Source organism: Dipodomys merriami, unplaced genomic scaffold (genome assembly GCF_024711535.1).
Source record: "Dipodomys merriami isolate MVZ:Mamm:240054 unplaced genomic scaffold, mDipMer1.0.p SCAF_22, whole genome shotgun sequence".
Taxonomy (NCBI): domain Eukaryota; kingdom Metazoa; phylum Chordata; class Mammalia; order Rodentia; family Heteromyidae; genus Dipodomys; species Dipodomys merriami.
Window position 1 is genome coordinate 9047539 of NW_027203604.1, and position 22023 is coordinate 9069561.

The 22023-nt window shown below is 51.4% G+C and overlaps 1 protein-coding gene across 2 annotated transcripts; it reads right to left on the reverse strand.

The window, feature by feature from the left end:
• Window positions 1-2663: 2663 nt before the first annotated feature.
• Ninj1 (ninjurin 1) lies at window positions 2664-17066 on the reverse strand. Of its 2 annotated transcripts, none has more exons than XM_070033294.1 (4): window positions 16897-17066; window positions 8903-9131; window positions 7968-8131; window positions 2664-2779 (listed from the first exon to the last, which is right to left on the reverse strand). In XM_070033294.1, exons 1-3 carry the CDS (start codon window positions 16990-16992, stop codon window positions 7977-7979), a joined length of 480 nt encoding a protein of 159 aa, XP_069889395.1. In that variant the 5' UTR covers window positions 16993-17066; the 3' UTR covers window positions 2664-2779; window positions 7968-7976. The 2 variants fall into 2 exon arrangements, with proteins under 2 accessions (XP_069889395.1, XP_069889394.1); XM_070033293.1 differs by having other exon boundaries at window positions 2664-5865.
• Between the last annotated feature and the right edge of the window lie 4957 nt (window positions 17067-22023).

Sequence of the window (22023 nt, forward strand, 5' to 3'; positions counted from 1 at the left end):
CCACTTCCAGCCTTTTCTGTGTATGTGATACTGAGGAATGGAACCCAGGGCTTCATGCATGCTAGGCAAGCACTCTAGCACTAAGCCACACTACCAGCCCACCACGCCCCCATTTCTGAGGGGGAGCTCCCTTCACTCCCCTGCTTCCTTCCTGTCCCTGAGCCTCAGTCTGCCGACCTGTAGCATGGGATCCCTACTCTGGGCACTCCTCCTGAGTGTGGCTCAGCTGGGCAAGGCTCTGGTAAAGCAGTGTGCCCACAGACAGACAAAGCTCATGAACTTTTCACTTTACAAAAAGGTGGCATTAACACCTGGGTAAGAAGTGACACACACACACAGTGAAGGTGACAGAGGGCTCAGTAACACTTGAGTTGAGGGCATGCACAGGTTGGATTTGCACACAGAGGGTAAAGGAGGGATCTTGAAGGCCACTGAAATTCTAGTTTCTTTCAGCTGAAGGATGGAAATGTCCAGACCTGTGTGAGGTCACAGGTGTTGGGTCTGGGAAGGTCATGGGGCTGATCCCTACCTGAGACCAAGGAAGACACATCCTCTCAGAGCTACCAAAATGACCTGTGAGGCCCTGACTCCTAGGCCCTCTGGAAAGGGTGTCCCCACAAGTAGGGACACACAGGATGTGCTGGAGTCCTGGTCTTGAGTCCATCTGGCCTTCCAGGATGGCTTTCTTGTTACTTGTGACACACTAGGTTGTGGGACTTAGCCCAGCCTCTGAGCAGAGGCTGGCAGATGTCTCTGGGTCCCACCCCCCAATCTGGCTGGACTCAAAGCCTGTGGCTGAGATCTTAGACATCCCTAACACTCATTGGCCCCTCTCCTGTTGGTACTTCCTACCCCAGTACTGCCTGGCAGGTCCTTCTAGGCTGTGGCTCCATGACTAGAGCTCTGCAGTCACGGTGGGGAGTTTGCAAACTCCTAGTCAACTGATGTCCACAGCATCCATTGGGATGAGGTAAGTCTACAGAAGACTAAAAGGCACCACAGGGCCTTAGTTCCCTGATGCCACCTCTCGTGCTTGGTCCTGAGTCTCCATCCTGACACTGAATGCCACAAAACCACAGCTCTAGGAGATTTTGTAAGGAATAAGCTATTTCCCCTGCATGGGGTCTCCTTGCCTGCTATCCACTGGCCTCACAGTTCAAGTTCCAGATAAGTTATCACCTACTCCGGGTGCCTGTTTTCCAGCCGAATAAGAACAGTGGGCACTTCAAGGACCTCATTCCCAGAACTGCAGGGATGCTGGGATGGAGACGCTTCCAACACCAGACGTTTGGAAAGGATGGGGCACAGGCTTGGATGGAGGGGATGGAGCAGGGAGTAAGCAGGGCTCAGACAAGTGGGCACACAGGGTATATGAGGCTGAAGCTTAGAAATGTCTCTGCCTCTTGCACAACCCCAGGGTTAATGAACACATAAATGTGCAGGGCTTGGATTTAGGGGTATGCTGACACTGTTTTTGTGTGGTATCACTATTTCTATTTCCTGCTGTGTCAGCACCTGCACGCTGAGTTCTCTCTCCTTTGCAGATGGCTTACAGGGGCCCTGCTCATGAGCCCTAATTGCAGGCCTAACTAGCCACAGGCCCTGGCTCACTTGGGTGGGTCCTGGATATCCATCTTCTCGTAGAATGGAAGAAGGCTGCATGTTCTGCTCCCTCAGTGGGAGCACCTAAGGGTGCTCAGGAGTTAGACATTTGGGGAACAAGGTTGGATCACTAGGGTCTTAGTAGAGCAGGAGAAAGTGTATATGATACCCCTTCTGCGGTGGGGGGGAGGGGTGTCTGGCTGGGAGAGGACTCTAGTCAAAGGGTTGTAAGACCCAGTATTAATCTAACCCTAAGGCAGGACCCTAGTCCAAAGCTGCAGTGGAGCCAAGGCCCTAAGGGGAACAGCCAGGACTAAGGCCTTGGGTGTGGGGTGTAGGGCTGCCTTGGACTGAAAGCAGCTTCCCAGCACCCATTGGCTAGAGGAAGGACAATGTGCCAGGCTGCAGCACAGGAAGCAGCTGCTGGGGTTGCTTCCTCAGCCACAACCAACATCAACTAGTTTGCACATTCCTCCCAAATATGCCTCTGTGAATAAGGAGAAAAAAATAAAACATGAAAGCATTGGGTCCCCTAAATGTCAAGATCAATACCATGAGAAAAAGAGGAATTTCACCCTATTAAAGTTGGGGAGAGAAAAGGCCTTTGGAAATACAGTCTGGGGGGCTGGGCATGGTGGGTGTTGGACCTTGGATCCAACCTCAAAGGGATAACTTCTCAACACACCAGATCCTTTGAGGACCTGGGGACAGCCTGCAGATCCAAGGCTTAGAAGACAATCTGAAGTATGCAGTCTGACAGGAAAAACTCAGTGTTTGAGGGCAAGCCCAGGGCACCTAAGCCATGGAAAATAAATGAGGGCCTAAGGTGGCTCTAAGATGGCCCAGAGCCACTTCCCCACCAAAGATACTTCCCAGGGAAGGCTTTGGGATAACTCATTGAGCCTGACATCTGTTTATCCAGCCATATCTATCTATCATTATTAATAAACTGATGATTTATCTATTACCTATTATCCATCTATCAGTCCATCATCTATCATTCACATCTAATATGTTAATCAACTTTATGACACTGTAACAAAATACCCAAGACAATTAACTTAAAAAGAGAAAAGGTTTATTTTAGCTTTCAATGTTGGAGGTTCTAGTCCATGATTTATTGGTTCTGTTACTTTGGGCCTCTGGAAAGGCAGCACATCATAGAATGGATGCTCATCTGAGGAGCCAGGGAACAAAAAGAGAGAACAAAGAATAGGTTGGGGTCCTATAATCCTCTTCAAAACTACACTCCTAATGACCTAAAAACTCTACATAGGCTACACTTACAGGTTCTACCATGTCCCAATAGTGCCACCCTAGGTATGAAGCCTTTAAGACATGGACTTTGGGAGGACACTTAACTATACCATGGCTCTCATGATCTATCACTCTTCTACCCACCCATTTAACCATCCACCAACCTGTCTATCTGTCCACATAATCAAATCCCTAGTACAGTAAAAAGGTAAAAGAAAACAAACCTGTCTCACTCAGGCCTTCATGGCCAATCTTAGCCAGAACCATCCCCACCTACCACAGCCTCCCCACCTCACTGACTACCAACATCAGGGCTCATGCCCAGGCTGACTCTCTGCCTAGAACATTCTTCCCCACCTACTACGTAGTGACTACCCCTCCTGTCTCTCTGGGGGCTCCCCTCACCTTGGCAGGCTCATCTTGCCTCAATTACCAGGCTCCAGGCTTGTTGACAGCCAGATAGGCCTCACTGCAGAGAGTACTTTGGTGCCCACTTCAGCCCAGCAGAATGAGTTCCCCCCATGGTAAAGGAGGAACTAAGCCACAGGTTGGCCAACATCCGGCTGTTGACACACAGGTGGCCAATGGTCAGTCTAAACCAGGGACCCTGGTGGTAGGGTGGCCCTGAGCTAGGCCTGGGCACTGAGTGGTGCTGGCTCCTTCCACAGTGTGCAGCCAACTCTGCCTGTCTCTTTGGCCACTGAGCCACAGCTCTAATTTTGGCTCTTTAGTGGTTAATTGGAGAGAAGAGTCTCACACTTTCTTTCCCTGGGCTGGCTTCAAACCAGATCTCAGCCTTCTAACTAGTTAAATAGTTAGAATTACAGGTGTGAGCCACCTGTACCCACCTGGCCCAGATTTTTGTGTGTGTGTGTGGGGAGGGGAGGTTGTTTTTTGTTTGTTTCTTTTCAGTTTGGCTTATCTTGGAACACACTGCACAGACTACTTTTCATGGCTCACTTCCTCCCAAAAGGAGGAACAGCAAGCGAGACCCTATTTTCTATGGTTATCAGCATCTCTTTTCACTCATTTCCTCACCCTTTGTTTTTCTTGAAGGTTTTTGTTTTGTTTTCTGTTCTGAGAGCATTGCATTCTATGTTGTCCAGGCTGGCCGAGAACACTCACACTCAAGTGATCCTCTTGCCTTTTGGTAGAACAACAGGCATACAACACTATGTCCAGGTTTTTCCCTGGAACATCTTTAAAGCATTCAGTTTCATGCATAATAACATCTGCTCATCCACCACTTTAGGAACCTGATAGGTCAGCCATATTTGTGACCATCTTTTTTTGTTATTGTTGTTGCCAGACATGGTGCTTGAACTCTGGGCCTGGGCACTGCCCCTCAGCTCTTCAGCTCAAGATAAGTGCTCTACCACTTGAGCCACAGTGCCACTTCCAGTTTTCTGGTGGTTACATGGAGATAAGAGTCTCATGGACTTTCCTGCTTGGGCTGGCTTTGAATTGTGAACCTCAGATCTCCCATGAGTAACTAGGATTACAGGTGTGAGCCACTGGTGCCCAGAATTTGTGACCATTTTAAGGCCTCAGATTTTAAGAGTCACTCCAGGCTCACTGCTCTGATGGGTGAGGGAGAGATGGGCAGTGGTCTCAAGGGAAGCCCTCATTTCTCATCCTGTGGCTTGAGAAGGCTGCTTGAGACCAGTGGCAGATGTCCAGAAACCTCATTTGGAAGGGACTAGGTGTGGACACCACACAGCAGAATGCAGAAGATTGCCTCTGCCAGAGGGAATGTGTGGAGAGATGTGGCTAGAAGGTGCTATTGGGAGACCAAGGTGGGCAGCAAGGTCTGGGATCCAGGGACAATGGTGGCCTGGAAGTTGATTCCTACTGGGCGTAGGGCCCCTGAAGGTGGCTCTGTGTCTAGGCCATGCTCCTGGGTTTCCTCCTACTCCCAGGAACGGAGCAGTGCTGAACACCAATGCAGGCCAAAGGATAGACTTGAAGCAGAGAGGCTTCCAGGACCTAGAATAATGCAGACCCATGGGGAACAGTGAGTGCTAGAACTTGGCAAGGAGCAGACAGCAGGCCATTGCACATGTGACTGAGGACATGGGCGGCAACTGAGGTAAGGGCACGTCTGTTCCCAGGCTCATGATGCATACTCCTCTTCTCCAGCTCCCTGGGGGGAGAACAGTCAGAGTCCAGCACCAGAATTCCAAAGGCACCAAAGTGACTTAACAAATGTTTTAGGTAGCTATATGGCGCAGGCCACCCCTTCTCGAGTCTCTGAGATCCCAGCCTCTCTGCCTCCAATTCTCACCCTGAGAGATGCTGGAACATGCTCAGCTCAACAGTGCCAGGGAAGGCAGCCCTAGCTGGAACTACATGCTGATGGTCCTGCAGGGAGGGGACAGTGATGCAGGGAGGCATATGAGCTTTATTGTCATTCCTGATTAGAAAAGTAGAGGCCTGGACCCCTAGGAGGGGGACTGGGGCTCTGCCTGATCACTGCTGGTGGAGGGTGTGGGTAGGGTCTGAGGCTGCTTCTTGGTGACCACCAAGCCCAGGTACTGAAGAGGGAGCCAGAGGCTGATGGTCAATGCTGGCTGTCCAGTGTCCCTGGGTTAGAAAGTGGCAGAAGCCAGTGCAGCAGTCACCAGGGTGGCCTGGGCAGGCCTCACAGGACGTGGGGATGCTGGTGCTTTGGCAAAGGGAGGGCCAAGTTCTAGTCCTTCTGGAATATCCTGAGACAGAGGCCAAAGCAGACCCCTGATCTGGCCCATGCAGATCAGATGTGTGTCCTTTGGTGGGATGTGACCTTTTCTGGATACTAGTCTCTGGGTCTGTCCAGTTCTGACCTTCTGGGCTCACATTCAGCCCCACACACACAGGGAAGGGCCTCCCATGGTCAGTCACAATCAGCGTGTCTCAGGACATGGCCCAGCAAAGGCCAGCTTGGGCTTTGGCCCAATGGGAGTTGGAGTAACTTCAGGACTCGCAGTTTCTGGGGGCTGGGCTGCGGGACAGATGGCATTCAAGGTTCTGGAAAGAAGAGAGAAGAGGTGTGAGGGCTGGCTGGCCCAGCCAACAATGTCCCAAGCCGGTGGAGGCCCTGAGTCCATCCAGGTGACCAGCCACTCAGATACTTGGACCCTAAGACTGAGAAGTACAAAAGACCTGTCTGACCTGAATGAGTCTGCAAGGCTCTCTAGGCCCTTAGCTCATTCTCTGAAATACACCATCCCTGCATCTCTGTCAAGATTTAAAGGCATGGCCCAGTATGGACACCAGGGCCAGGCAGCAGTGACCTCTATTCTGGTACCTTCAAGTAGCAGTATATACAGTGACTCTGGACTTGGGGTCTCTGGGGACAGCCCTGAGGGCACCAATAGAGGGAAAAGGCCAGTAGGATAATGTCTGTGAGCCAGTAGGCCCCAGCAGAAAAGTTGGGGCCTGGCTAGCACAGGACCAATGCTTAAGGAAGAGCCAAGAACTGTGTCAGGCCACACAGTAGGTAGCTTCACCCTGACAGGCATGAGACACAGGCTGACATCCAGAGACTCTGTGGGAGGATAGCTGACTACAAACCTGAGTACTGGCTGAGCTGGGAATCAGACACCATGTGAGCCATCCAGATCCTTGGCTAGCAAGAGAGCCTCAGGCTCTGGATCAGAGCACTAGGGTAGTATGTCAGGCAGCCCCAGCCTCACTTACATGGATTACAGCACGCATGGCCCCAGACCACAGCCACATGGCCTGTAGTATGGGTGGCCTTAGCCTGAGTCACCCAGACCTCTCTATTCAGCCTGTTCCCAGGCTGAGCATCTTCAAGTGAGCAATCACTCTGAGCAGGAACAGTGGGTACGGCTGAGCATGTTTATGGGGCTCCTCAAGGAGAAGCAGGAGTGATGCAGACCCTTGGGGCAAAGGATGAACAGATGGAGTATTAGACTTCAAAATTCTATCCTTTCCAGAGTGGGGAAGACCACTTGCTCAGGTGAGAGGTCATATAAAACAAGCAGAGCCTCTGTCCCTGTTCTCAAGATATATCAGAAATTCATGGCGGGCGGGCTGGCTGGCTGGCTGGCTGGGTGGCTGAGTGGCTGAGTGGCTGAGTGGCTGGGTGGCTGGGTGGCTGGCTGGGTGGCTGGCTGGGTGGCTGCCTGCCTGCCTGCCTGCCTGCCTTCCTTCCTTCCTTCCTTCCTTCCTTCCTTCCTTCCTTCCTTCCTTCCTTCCTTCCTTCCTTCCTTCCTTCCTTCTCCTCCCTTCTTCTTCTTCCCTCCTCCCTCTTTTCTTTCATTCTTTTCCTTCTCACCCTTTCTTCCTCCTGCTTTACTTTTATCCTTCCCTTCCTTCCTTTGAGATAGCATCTTATTATATCCCAAGCAGCCTAGGGTGACCTCTCACTCCGAATCCTTTTACCTAAACTTCCTGCATGGTGAAACTATAGGTGTGTACCACCACCTCTAATTAAAAAATTTCATTTTCAAGAAATGTGGAAGAAATAGCTGTATTGTCAAAGCTCACAGAAGTCATAAACTTTAGAGACCACGATAATGACAATTTGCCCTATGAAGGTTAGAATGTGTTTGTGGCTTTAACTAAGTATCACTATCTCACAATACTATGAAATCTGTGAAATTTATGTAATCACTTAATCACAATAAAAAAATTTAAAAAAAGAAATTTCATTTTCTTTTCTTTTTCTTTTTTTTGTGTCCAGTTGTGGGGCCTGAACCCAGGGCCTCAGGCATGCAAGGCAAGCGCTCTACCACTGAGCCACTTTCCCAGCCCAGAAATTTCATTCTCATACAAGCTTTCCAGATGTTTAAATGGAGATTCCAAAGCTGAGGATAGAGCTTAGTAATATACCATTTGCCTAGCATGTGGGAGGCCCTGGATTTCCTCAACACCATTAAAAAATAAAAATAAAAAATAAAAAGCATGTGTTTCCTCAACATCCCACTGAACCCCGGGCAATCCATATGGAGAGCCTGGCAGTGCCAAGCAGGGATCATGTGACTATGAACAAGGGTGCTCTGTCCCAAGAAAGGGCTCAGGGAGAGCTAGCTGGAGGCTTAAACACCCTAGAAGCCTCCCAGGTGGTGGCAAATAGTGGGTCCCATATTCCCTTCCCAGCTTACCTGGATTCTCTATTGCTGGGGTGCCATATCTATCATGGGCTTTTGGACCCCAAAGGCTGTGATGAAGATGTTGACCACCACAATGATGAATACCAGGCCCGTGGCTAGGTTGTTCAGGAAGTCCAGCTTGGCATGCTTGTCTGGGTTGTTAAGATCATACTTGACTGTGGGAGAGAGAAAGGGGATAGTGCTCAGGGCGGCTTAGACTGGGGACTGTGTTGAGTGGACATTATGGACCGCAGCCAGATTTAGGGTAAGAGTATTTTTCCCCAGAGTTCACTTGTTGCCAAAACCCTAGCTTGGGTGTTCTCATCTTCTATAGCAACCCTTCCCCACACACTCCATGAAGAACTGAAGCCTAGGTGATGAGCCTAAGTCATGTTGCTCATGGCTATCAAGTCAGATGAGAGCACTTAATCCACAGACCCTCTCTCCCCCAGGTGCAACCATTATCCTCATTGCACAGATTGAGAAACTGAGGTCCCAAAAGGGCCACTCACTTTCCCCAGCACACACAGCCAAGAAGCAAAGCAACAGGGATGTGGCATCCTGCTGCTTTGTTGAGGATGTCCCCCCTGGACAGAGGTCAAGGATGCCATGGACATCCTCATCTCCTGGCCTAAGGGCTCATCCTCACTTCCTGGCCCATCATCCCCTAACCTCCTGCATAACTGGACTGCTCTTTACCACTGGACTGTTGTTCCCAGAGGCTGGCCCCAAGCTAGGGCTGTGAGGGCTGGCTGGCAGAGGCCCCAAAGAACCAGGCACATGTCTCTGCCCCTACTTTGTATATGATATGGAGAGGAAGAAGCCACATCCTGAACTACAGGCCTGGCTGAGAAGAGGTGGGCCCTCTCAGTTCTGAGGGAGCAGAGTGAGGCAGGTGGTGGGCATGTGGGGGTGGGGAGCCACGTAAGGAGATACCAGGTTCCTACCGAGGAAGATGAGCAGCACACCCACGCAGATCTGCAGCACCAGGGAGACGGAGATGAGGACCACTAGGGGCACAAAGAAGTCAAAGGCAGGGCCCTGCTCCACCACGGCCTTCAGCTGGGACGCATTGGCCATCAGCAGCGCAACATCCAGCATGCTCTCGGCTGCACTCTTCTTGTTGGCGTAATGGTTCACATTGAGGAGCCGGTTCCTCAAGCCCCAGCGGGAAGGCTGTGGGAAGGGGAAAGTCAGTAGGGCAGGGGGTAGAATGGGGCTTGGGGAGAATGCAGATGGATACAGAACCATATAAATACAGCCCAGGACAGTGCTAATTATGCAGCCTCTACAAAACCTTTCTAGGTGATAAGGAAACAAAATTGCAACTGGAGAACACAGGTGGAAAATGCATAAGCCTTTGTCCTACTGCTGGTGGGGAGGCAGGTGCGCATCCTTGTCCTGAGACCTGGGCCTTCCTTCCCCTTAGGGTCTGGCTTCTTCCTGGTGCTGCAAATGGAAGTGACAGGTGGGTAACAGTTTGTTCTGCTCCCACAGAGAGTCTACTGGTCCAAGCCTAAAATACACCCTTGGCTGGTGAGGGCTAAAGGTCAATTCTGCCTTGGTGACCTAGTGGAGTCCTTCAGCAATGCCCTCCAGGATGACTTGGCCACCCTGCCCAGCCACAAGCTGCTCACCCGTGTGCGCACCAAGAATTCTCCTAGCACACAGAGGCCTGAATATCCTGCATACAGTAGTGCTTAATTGCTCCCCGAGTTTCCATAGTAATTGTAGAGAGACAGAAGTTCTGATCTCTTCTTGCAGGGTGAGTATCACTTGGTAAGAACCTTCTACTCTGTTTGGGGGGTGATCCCAGCCCCTTCCAAGGCCTAGAGGCTATTTCCTGGATCACTCTCTCACCTCTCTACACAGCCAGTCAAGAGAGGCCTTCAGAGCCCTTCTACCCCAAATGCCCTTCTGTTTCCAGGTATGCTCATGTTCTGAGGCCCTGTCTAGGATGCTGTGGGACAGGAACCCTTCCTGCCCAGATCACTTGCTTTCATTTCAAGATACCTCTGCACAGCCAGCTTCCTTTCCGTGAGCCAGTCAACCCTCTCAAACTACCCCATTTAGGCCCCTTCCTAGGCACCCAGGAAAATCCCACCACTCTCAGCTCTGGCCCCCTGGCCCCTTGTACTGCAGAGCCTACCCACACTGCACTGCAGCTTCTAGAGCTCAGGCATTGGGTTTGAGGCAGTGGCTGGGGAGCCAGTCTCCTGGGGCTGTCCAGGAGATCTTGTTTCCAATCTCATGAAAGATGCATGAGAGGCGGCAGCAACAAACTAACAGAAGGTAGGATTCTGCTTTATGATATTGTAAATTTTAAGGCTTGTATTTGTTTGATTGTTTGAGACAGGGTCTCACTGTGTAGCTTGGATTGGCTTTAAACTATCCAAGCTCCTGCCTCATCTTGAGTGCTAGAATTTAGAGGTGGTGGAGGTAGATACAGGTGTGTTAAGGCAGGGCTGGGGGGGAGGGGGGAGAAGGGGGAGAGATACAGGTGAATTCTGTATCTACACTTGGACTAAAACATTCCAACCATCTATCTTTGGTATTATCAGTTGTTCTCTGAGGAGCTTGCTTGCTGAGTAAGAACTCAAAATGGAAACAGAGAAAGCCAGCCACCCCCTTCAGTTCCCATCCCCAGCACTGCTCTGGTGTCACTGCAACCATGCACCCAACCTAGCTCACTCCCAGGAAAAAACAGCCCCTCCCAGGATGTTTATTTTTCTCTGCATAGCCCAGAAGTTATCCTCAACTCTGTCCTCAAAAGGTCATCGCCTGGCCACACCCCAGCAAATGTTCTGTGTGTAGTGCATCCAGAGGTCACTGGTCTACAGTGGACAGGAGCTCCTTCCTATTTTTTCTCTTTCTCCTTCTCTTCTCTCTTTCCTTCCCTCCTTCCTTCCCTCCCTCCCTCCCTTCCTTTCTCTCTTTTTTCTTTCTTTCCTTCCCTCCCTCCCCCTCTCTCTTTCTTTCCCTTCCTTCCTTCCTTCCTTCCTTCCTTCCTTCCTTCCTTCCTTCCTTCCTTCCTTCCTCCCTCCCTCACTCCCTTCCTTTCTTCCATCCTTCCTTTCTTTCTTGGAGTCCTGGAGCTCCAACTCTGGGCCTGCACACTGTCCTGAGCTCCTTTTGCTCAAGGATAGCACTCTATCACTAGAGCCACAGCCTCACTTCTGGCTTTCTGTGGTTAACTAGAGATTAACTACAACCAGCTCCAGCTGCCTTCCAATTGAGATCCCCAGTTCTCAGCCTCCTGAGTAGCTAGGATTACAGGCATGAGACTCCAGCACCCAGCTTCCTTCCTAGTTTCTTAAACAAGAGCCCAAGTACCTTCCCTCAAGGCTGTCCTAATTCTCACCTGGGTCCCCAACCCAGAATATGTCCTTAAGACACCAAAGCCTAACTTCTCTTAGCCACCCAGCTGCCCAGCCCTTTTTTGTAGCCCCCAGGTATTGAATCCAATTGGAGGCAAGGTCATAGCCAGCCTCCTGGAGGCACAGGTACAGACCCTGTGAGTTCCTACATTTTGGGGAGAGGTCCCATATCCATATAGGTACACACAACACATACACTATTCAGACTGTATGAGCATACTACCAATAAAACACACAAAAGCTCACATACCCACATCTATATCCAACACACACATGCATGCATGCACACATATCCACACACATCCATAGTCTCATACCCATGTATATACATATGAAATGTGGATGCACTATATGCACATAATATATGTACACATATGTATATACATACACACATATAACACATATGCACAATTCTTTGTACACAAAAGATGCACGCACATTTTGTACAACTCGTACATGTGTATGTACACAACACAACACATATACACAAACAGACTCACATAAACTCACATATACACACCCACAGAGGCGCATGCACACATTACAGCATATACAAACTACATGCGCCCACACATAAACATGCATATACCCTCAGGCTAAGTATGTTCACCTTTGACTGGAGGAGTTCCTTTTTATTCTTAGCTCTTCTGAACCGATTAAGAATTTCATGGCCACAGGGTCACAAGGAACAGTCAGATCTATGAATGAGCACCATCAGCAGTAGAACCCCGTGTCCCCACTTCCCACCTCAACTCTCAGCTCCCAACACAAGAGCCTGTGTCCCTGCTACCCTTGTACTCATTTAAGGTGGCCACACAAGTAAGGACTGGGCTGGAATTGAAACTCAGGCTGTGGGGCTCAAGAACCTTTTTGGCTGACACCACCATCCCCTTGGGCCCCATAAAGGTGGGCTAGAGTACTGACACCTGAGGGATTTAGCTCTCCCTGCTCCAGGCTCAGGATAACTAGTCCTCCTAGTTCCATGGAACAGCCTCTCACAAGCCACAGACTGTGAAGCAAATACCTGGGGATGACTTAGAGCCTGGGACCCAGCAGAGGCCTCAATCCACTACTCCCCTTGCTGAAGGGCACTTCCTGCCCATCCAGCCCTCTGCTTCCTATTCAGACTGTATGAGATAAGGGCTCCAGACCCAGAAGCTAAGGAAGTCACGCATAGGGTCAGACCCTGGCTCTTCACCAACTGGGTCTGACCCAGACAGCCAGCTCCTTCTGCTGCCTCCGTCTCCCTATCAGCACATCTGGGGTCATATTCTGGAGCCCTGCCTGCCCACCAAGTGAGAGGCCACATTCTTTTCACCTCTATCCACCAGGAAATGCAGGTTCAGAAGTCCAGGGAACTTCCCAGGGAGGAGTGGGTCAGAATTCAAACCTTAGGATTGATGCCCCAAGTCTATGACTGCCCTAAAATACACACCATGGGCTCCAAAGCTATGTGGCTAGATGGGGAAGTGGACTGCACATCAGGCCTCCAGGGGACCCTGGTCCTAAACCTTGAGGGTGACTCCTGCACATGTGTGTCCCAGGTTGTGCACACAAATGGACTGGGCCCTGATTGAAGCCTGGGGCAGTCCAACCACAGGTCAGCCCTGTGGACTTGACCAGGTACCTAGAGCGTGCTAGGAAAACCCTGCCAGGCCTATGATAGTGACCTGGGCAGTAAAGGGAACAAACACCCTGGTTAATGTGTCTCCAAGGCTAACAGGAATTCCCTGAAATCCCAGCAGCCTGGGGAGATGGGAGTAAAGCCAGACTGTTTCTTCTAAACAGGAAGAAGGACACTGGAGAGAGGAATGAGTATCATGCAAGGTGCTGCCTGGGTCAGACTGCAGCCTCAAGTGGGGCCTGGCCATGTGCTCCCAAGGCCGCCCAACCCCACAGCTGAAAGGGAGGCAGGGAAGCTGGGACATTTGAACCAGGCCTGCTGAAGTCATGGTCCAGCCTGATCTGGTTCTGTTAGTCCTCTGAGGCTTGGATAGGGGACCATGGCCAGGCTTACAAATGAAATATATGCCAGCTACCTAACCTTTGGAAGGGTGTTCCCAGAGTGGGTGCCACTCCATACCTCCTTTACCATTTGCAATCCCACCACACACAGTAGGGTGACTGCTCTGTGACTCAGTTTCTTCATCTGTAAAATGAGCAGACAGGGACATGGAAGAGACATAACGAGGCAGGCTCAGAGGTCTTAAGTCTGGGCACACTGGTAGGCAGCAGGGCTGGGATATTCCTCCATCCAGAATGCTAGCTGTGTCCACTGTGACAGACTCCAGCAATAATCCCACCAGCTCAGAAGTAACAAATAAAAACAGCATTAAAGGATAGTCTGGACCCTGGTCCTCCTGGGCTGAGCAAGTCCAAGGGGTAAAGGTGTTGCCATGGATGACCATCTTTCTGGATAAATCCTGGCTGACCCCAGCTTTGCCTGTTCAGAGGCACTGCCCTTTGGGCTCAGTCAATCACCAGAAGAATGTGGAGGCAGTGTGGACCTGCCTGATCCTTGGGTATCCCTTGTCTGACCCATCTGCCTTGGAGAAGGAGTTGTTGCACCCCACCCAGACCAGGTCTGGCACAAAGACAAATGTTTGGGTCCAGAACTGGATTTGGAGCCAAGTCCTCTGAGGCTGTGCTTGCCCATCAGACCCAGAAAGTGGAACCTATGGGGTCTGCAGCTCCATCTCCGAATTCCCCACAGGAAACCTAGCCCCTAACAAACAGTAGGAAGTGTGGGAAGTGAGGTACCATAGCAGCTGAGCTGACAGTGGACTGGGCCAGACTCACTTCCTGTGGGTGTGGAACTGACCAGGAATGACCCACAAGGCCTGCCAGGGTTGCCTTTAAACTTGGCTAAGAACCATGCAAATCCTGCCCATCTCAAGATGTACCAGGCAAGCAGAAAAGAGAAGAGGAATTTCCCTTAGCCACTGAGGCCATCCGAGACTGACAGATCAGCAGGCGTGTCAGACACAGTTCCATGGCCTGGAGGCCCAAGATGTGGTCCTGGAACCTTACCCTGAAGGCTGTGAAGGGCAGGAAGGTGGAGCTGGCACTAGAGGGCTGTGTCCTAGCTGTGTCCCAACCACCACCCTCCAGTATCCAGCACAAAACTGTGAGGTATTTCCACATTAGAACTGCTGTTTACTATTCCTCTGCAGCCAGCCCAAAGTGAGTTGACTCAAAGAAGAAAATGGCCCATTCTCTAGACACTAGCAGGGGCTTATCTGAGGGTATCTAGGTGTCTTGCAGGTAGTAGAGTATAGGTAGAGGAGCTTCCCTGCTGCCTGGGCTCAGCAGACCACCTTAGAGGGCACCTCTGTCTGGGAGGCAGAGTGGCAACTATTCTGAGCTATAACCACCTGGGAAGTGAGCAATGCTGCCCCATTTCATAGACAAAAATCTGAGGCTCCCCTGGGAGGGGGGGAACCCACACAAGGGGAAGGTGCTGTCCTTTTCAATCCACTTCCTGATGTCACTACCAGGAGAGGGGCTCCATGCCAGCCAGGAAGAGAGCTGCTGCCACTGTATGCTAGGTCCTGCTCCGAGCATTTTCTACATCAGTCATGTGCTTCTCACCAGGGCTGTTACTGGGGGAAGCATTATTATCACCCCCATTTCACAGATGAAAAAATAAGGCATGAAGTGCTGCCATGAGGTGCCTCAAATAGCAAGGTGGGGTTCTGAGGGAAGAAAAAGGGATGAGGCATTGAACAGAGATTGTAAGACCAGCCACTCCTTAGGAAGCTCCAGGGCTCCATGACATGGAGCCCTCAGGCCTCTCCTCTGCATTCTGGCCTCCCACCCCAGCACCTGTTACCCAGTTCTGCATGTTCACAGTGACCTAGCCTTGAGGCCATTGCTCCTGCTATTTCTTTTGTGCAAGAGCCCTTCCACTAATAGCAGAGAACCAGACCTGTCCACTCCCCTCCTTGCCCTCTAGGGCCAGTGCTAACAGCCCACCTCCATAGAAGGCTTCCTGACCCTTGTGCTCACCCTCAGTGGCCCTCCAGTCCTTTGGGAATTTGCCTGAGCTGTGCCTCTCACCATTCTCTGAAGGTAGATCAGGGGCACAGTGATAAGGTTACGTTTCCCTTCCAAATCTAAGATAGTGACCCCCGAGTACTCAACCCAGTCTCTCCAGAGCCCAAAATGCACCCAGACCCCTCCAGAAGTGCAACCCAGCCTGCAGCCTATAAGACAAGCAGAGATAGAGCTGAGGGGGGGAAACAGCCAGGCAAGGCCAAGCTCGGGTGAGAGCAGAACTCTCCAGCTTTCAAATCAGCTTCTCAGCCACCTGTGTTGCTGCATTTACTTCCCATTCATCTTTGAAGGTGCAAAAGGATCATTGTTATCCCTTTTTAAGACAATATATAGAAGGTCCAGAGAGCTGAGTTGACCACCTTAAGGGCACACAGCTAGGGCTGCCACCTGTCCCCTGCTCCAAAGTGCTTACACATTGATAGAGTCAGGGCCCAGAGTCTTGACACATGGACAAGTCCCGAAGTTTCTCTCAGTCCTCAGTTTCATCACGTTTCATCCTGAGACTCCAGGACTATTCTCCCACAAATCTGCCTGAACATGGCTATCCCTTTGGTACTGTCAGTGCACTGCCCACCAACACTTACACAGAATGCCTGTCCCAGTCGGATTCATATCACAAGGGAGCAGGGAAAATCCCAGCAGGGCACCCTCTCCACCCCCTCATCACTGGGGGTCGAAAAAGGAATGTCCAAAGTCAACAAGTCGTTGGCTGGCTATGCCAGGATGGTGCTAAGGATTGGGTCCTAGGATACAGCACCAGGCCATGGGACTCTGGCCTGGTCCGGATCCTTCCGAGAAACATCAAGTAGGGAAGGTCTGGATGGGGGCAAGGGTGAGCCGCCAACAGGGGGACAGGAACCACCTTTAGAGTCTGCCCATGACCACAGCCTTCCTAGGCCCCCAGGCTCTCCTAGGCTGGAAGCCCCCAGGGCTGTGAATGCGGGGGAGAGGGGTGTTCTGCTTCTCAAAGGCAGGGAATGGGGCGGAGGCACAGAGCCTGGGTTTCCCCCATCGGGGCAGCATTGACTGTGTGGTCAGTGACGTAGCTGTCTGCCTGCCCCTGGCATGTAGCCCAGAGGAAGGTAACTCCTCTCCACTTTCCCCGGAGCACGCAGGAGGAGACAGCACCCCGAGGTTTAAAGTTAGAAAAGAGGTGTGGAAGGCGGCAGGAGTCTCAGAAAGGGGACATCGGCAGTCCCCTACCTCGTAGTCTGGGGCCCCCACAACTGCTTGGCCTAGCCTTGGGTGGCAGCTCCCCCCCAGGCCCCTGCTCACCTGCTGGGATGGCTCCTGGGGCCGCCAGTCGCGCCCCAGCCAGACAACAAACGGGACCTAGCCCGGGCAGTGCACGGTGATGGACGCCACCCGGCAGTGCAGACCACGCACGCACCCGGCCCAGAGCCCACAGGTGCGGGCGAGGCCGCGGGTGCAGGGCCCGGCGAGGGCGGTACCGACCAAGGTCAGGCAGTGGCTGGGGGAGAAGCGAGGGGGGGGAGGAGGGGTCTTACCGAGGCCTCAGGGGAGCGGGGCGAGCCTGGGTGCAGCTCGCCATTGAGCTCGTACTCTTCGGCGCCCGAGTCCATAATGTGGCCGCCCGATTCCATGATGTGGCCACCCGGGGCACCTCTCGGCGGGCCTCCGTGTGCTCGCGCCCCTGCCGCCCGGTCCCGGCTGTGTGCCCGCCCCCACGACGCCGCCCCCACGGCACCACGCCTAGGAGGCCACGCCCCCACGACGCCACGCCTCCTGTCGGCCTCGCGTATCCGCGTGCAGCCGCCCTCAGACTCCGCCCCCTCTGGGGCGGGGCCCGGGGCTGGAGGACTAGCTCCCTGGCGGAAGAGTTCCGCGATCAGCGCCTCGGTATCTAAAGTGCCGCACTCTTGGGGTCCTCCAGGACCGCTTGGGCATGGGGACGCCAACCGTCTGGCTGCAGGGTGGTGGGTAAGACATCTGAGCTTGGGTCGTGAACACTTTATTAAGTGAGACCCAAACCCCAGCCATTTTCTGGCCACTTTGTCAACTGACCTGCCTCCCGTGTCAGAGTCCCCCTCCCTGAAACGGGGCGACCCCTGACACGACAGGTCTCTCCCCACAGTGCGGGCCGTGCACACAACATAGTGCACGATGTCAACGCTCCTTCCAGCCCTGTTGTCTCCGAGCCACCTTGGCTCAAGACTACCCAGTCCAGGGACCTTGCCTGTCCGGCCTAGGAAATGGGGATAGGAGGGCTTTCTGCACTGAGCCGGGGCCAGAGGGAGGCAGCGCTGTGGTCCGTAGAGAAGCAGCCCCCGTATCCTGACTGTGGCAGTACAAGCGGCCAAGCACCCGAGGATGGCAGCCCTGCGCTCAAGCCAGCCTTGGACAAGCCGAGTTCGTCGACCCCTTGGCTCAATGAACCTTTGTTTCCCAGGACATTCTGAGACGTCTCCCTCGTGTGGGAAGCCAGATAAGATGCACTGGGAGGAAAGGAACATCACCTTCCAGAGTAACAACAGTTGAGGAGTTGGGGACTAAAGGCCAGTGTCGTGTCTCCTCCCTTCTGACCCTTACCTTACTCCCTGTCTATCTGCATTTTTACACCCCTTCGTCGCCTATTTCTCTCCCAGACATTCTCTCCCAGTATCTGCTGATACTTTCTGAGAAGTCTAGCTGGGACCCAGAGCTACCACACAGTAGCCCAATGGGCTGATGTTAGTTGCTCACCCACTCTATGTTTTACCTTTCTCCCTTGTGCCTTAGCCAAGCTGGGATTTGGTTAAAGTCAAGTGAGGCTGACCTCATTGTCCCTCCTATAAGGAAACTGAAGAGCAGAGGGGTTAAGAAATAGTGATGATCCAGGATGTCATGGCTCGTGCATGTGATCCTGGCTACTCAGGAGGCTAAGATCTGAGGATCATGGTTTGAAAAGTCCATACAACTTTTTTTTTTTTTCAGTTATGGGGCTTGAACTCAGGGCCTGCTCCTGGTTCCTGAGCTCTTTTGCTCAAGGCTCTCACTCTATCACTTTGAGCCACAGCACCACTTCCTGTTTTCTGGTGGTTAATTAACCTCACTAGGACTTTTCTGCCCCAGCTGAATTGTGATCCTCAGATCTCAGCTTCCTCAATAGCTAGGATTACAGGGCAGTGGTTGGAATCTGTGAGACTCTAATCTCCATTTCACCAGAAAAAAAAACAAACAAACAAAAACTGGAAGTGGAGCTGTGGCTCAAGTAGTAGAGTGCTAGCCTTGAACAAAAAAGCTAAGAGACAATGCCCAGGCCCTGAGTTCAAGGCCTAATAGTAGTACACACAAAAAGAAAGAAAGAAAGAAAGAAAGAAAGAAAAGAGGAAAGAAGGTTAGCTGTGTGCAGATCCTATTGGCGGTAACAGAGGCTGGATCAAGGCATCAGGAACCTGCCCTATGGAACCCACAGGACAGACCTGTATGAGGCTCAGTGCTGTGCTTTTAAGAACATCTCTGGGATACTGACGCTGAAACATTTTCTGGCAGTTCATCAAGGGAAAAAGGGGTCGATGAATGCAGTCATTATACTCAAAGTACATATCTGAATATGAAACCATGTAACTTGAGGGAATGGGTAGGATTGGAAACGTTGGGGGAGAATGATGAAAGGGGTAACATTGATCAAAATGTATTGTACTCATAAACTGATTTGTTGGCTTGAAATCCCTTTGTACAACTGCTTGAAGATAATAATAATAATAGCCAGGTGCTGATGGCTCAAGCCTGTCTGTAATCCTAGCTATTCAGGAGGCTGAGATCTGAAGATAATGGTTCAGAGCCAACCCAGGAAGGAAAGTCCGTGAGATTCTTACCTCCAATTAACCATCAAAAAACCTGAAGTGGTGCTGAGACTCAAAGTGGTAGAGCACTAGTTTTGAGGAGCTCAGGGATAGCACCTAGGCTCAGAGTTCAAGCCCCATGACCGACAAAAAAAAAAAAAGGATAATAATAGTAATAATAATGATAAAGAACTGATCTAGGATTTGGGTAGGCTCCTTCCTTTCCTGATACGTAACTGAAGAAATACAGGCAGAAATGGGAAGAGATTCAGTGAGAAGCACTTTGCACAGGAGGCCATGTTCAGAAATCCTAGAGGCTTTTACTGCCGTCAGGAGTTCAGCAGCTTATTTCCCTGTCCCCTGCCTCCCCTCACTGGACATTCTCAGAGGGCATTGGAACCTGGGGCCTACCCTGCCTGGTGGTCCCCTCAAGTTCATCTTCCTGACCTCACTTCTGGGTGAGGATGATAAATTTAGTAAGTGAAACCAAAGGCAAAAGCCCAAAGAATGCAAGTCATTCTGGGGAATTTTTTTTTTTTCAGAAAAAAAGAATCTTCTGCTCACCCCTATTCCAGACCAGGCTCGTGCCTTGGGTCACATGGGTGCCATGTGGGGGGAGGGGGTGTGAGGTAGAGGATTGGCCTCTGTTACCCCATGAGTTTTATCTTTAGTACTTTGCTAATTTAAGCAGCCTAAGGGACTAAGGGTATGTGAGGACTACCCTGAAGCCTGGGAAACTCACTTTGACCATAGTCCCCTAAGTCCCATAACCCACAGGCTAGACTATCAAGCTTCTATGGAGCTTGACCCTCACCCAGACAGGAGGCAGGGCTATGAGGGCAGGGCAGGGCAGCAGGCCTGTGTCCACCCATGATAGTTTGGTAGAGGGCCTAGCACTTCCACCTAAGCCAAGCTAGAAAGGAGCCATTTTGGCCCACTGTATGAATCAGTTTTTTGCTGCTATGACAAAATACCCAAGAAAAGCAGCATAAATGATGAAAGATTTGTTTTGGCTCTTGGTTTCAGAGTGTCCAGCCCTGAGGCAAGTCAGAAACAGCAAGGCAGAAGGGTGTGACAGGGAAAAGCAGCTCACCTCAGAGACAGACTCCAAGGACCAGGACAAGATAGAACTGTCAAAGGCATGTCTGCAAGTGATTTACTTCTTCCAAGAAGGCTCTACTTTTTCTTTCCCATCACTTCCCAATAGTGCCATGCAACTATGATCAACTGATAGATGAGTCCATAATTAGGGTAGAGCTTTCATGATCTGTTTACCAAGTATTCAACACATGAGGGATTTTTAGGGGGACACTTCATGGTCAAACCATCATACTTTCTTTGTAGTAGAGGAAAATGAGTCCTAGAAAGGAGCAAAGGATGGGGGGAAGACATTTGGGACAAGCTGAATGTGATGGCTGAGAGGCCTGTGGACCTACCAGGCCCCATTGGTGCATATCCTGCCCCCACCCCCTGGGGGAGGCTGTTGGCAGTTCTAAATGAGAAGGGCCATTATTCCCGGAAGATTTTGACATAGCAACTAGGAATCAGACTCTACATTTGTTTTTGGTGCTGACTCTGGGGCTTGAACTCAGGGCTTTGGTGGTTCCCTTGAGCCTTTTTGCTCAAGGCTAGTACTCAACCACTTGAGCTATAGCTCCACCTTTTTGGTGGCTAATTGGAGATAAGAGTCTCACTGACTTTTTCAGCCCAGGCTGGCTTTGAACCACGGTCCTCAGGTCTCAGCCTCCTGAGTAACTAGGATTACAGGCATGAGCTACCAGTGCCCAGCTCAAGACTCTGCATTTGTGAATGTACTTGTTGTTGCTGCTAGAAATCTGGGCAAAACTTTTTCCCATCGTCAGTTTCCTTTAACTGTCTATGGGATGGAGGTGGCAGTTTTCCTAGACCAGGCAGGGCCTCCTTTGTCCACTGCCCTTTCAAGGGAGTATCATACAGATCTCCCACCTCTGCTGTGTCATTCCCCTTTGCCTGTAAGATGGTCCTCTTCCTGCTGTGCTCTGGGCTGTTTACCAGACTCTTCTAAGCTGGATCCCACCCAGGAGCGAGCCTTAAAGGGACAGTGCCCATCTGTTTCCTGTTGCCCGCCTGTTTCTGAGTTTTGGAGAGATGATGAGCAGATGAACTGTCCACAGTCCACTGGCCTAAGCCAACAGTCCATGGGGAAGTGATCACTAATGTCCCTAGGAGAGACATAGGAACGAGAGGCCGGGGGGGGGGGGGGGGGAGAAGGCTGAGTCCTATCTGATCTAGCAGAGAGACACTGTTCGTAAGCTCGGCCTACACACACAAACACATCTGTGTCTGTTCCCACAAGGACACTGGGCCTTTGCTGAGCTGCCCAAGTTCAGCGGCTCAGGCTGTGTCCCTGGCTCTTGAGCAGTCTGTGTCACTCTGAAGCTAGTGATTCGTCTGGGGTAGCCCAGAGGTGGCTGCTCAGAATGGGAATGGGTAGCTGTCATCTGAGTGTCCAGAGACTAAGCCACACTTGGGGTCCCCCTCTCGAGTCACAAGGGAGATGGTCTCACACACTCAGGACTTCCCACCTCTGCGTGCCAGGCTGTGAGTGCCTTTGCAGGGTTTTTGAAGCGCTCCCTCCCTCCTCCCATCCCAGGAGCCAGTATTGAGCACACCATAGTGGGAAGCACAGAGCTGCCTCGTGGATCCTAGAGATCAAAGATGACAGCTCAGGCCATTAGAAATGAACAGTTGGGACAGTCTTCATGAGTCAGAAGCTTTTGGAAGGGATGTGGCTCCTGTATCTCTGAGACATCTGGAAATGAGATATGTTTCCATCTCTCAGAGGGAAAAAAACCAGGAGGAAGAGATGGC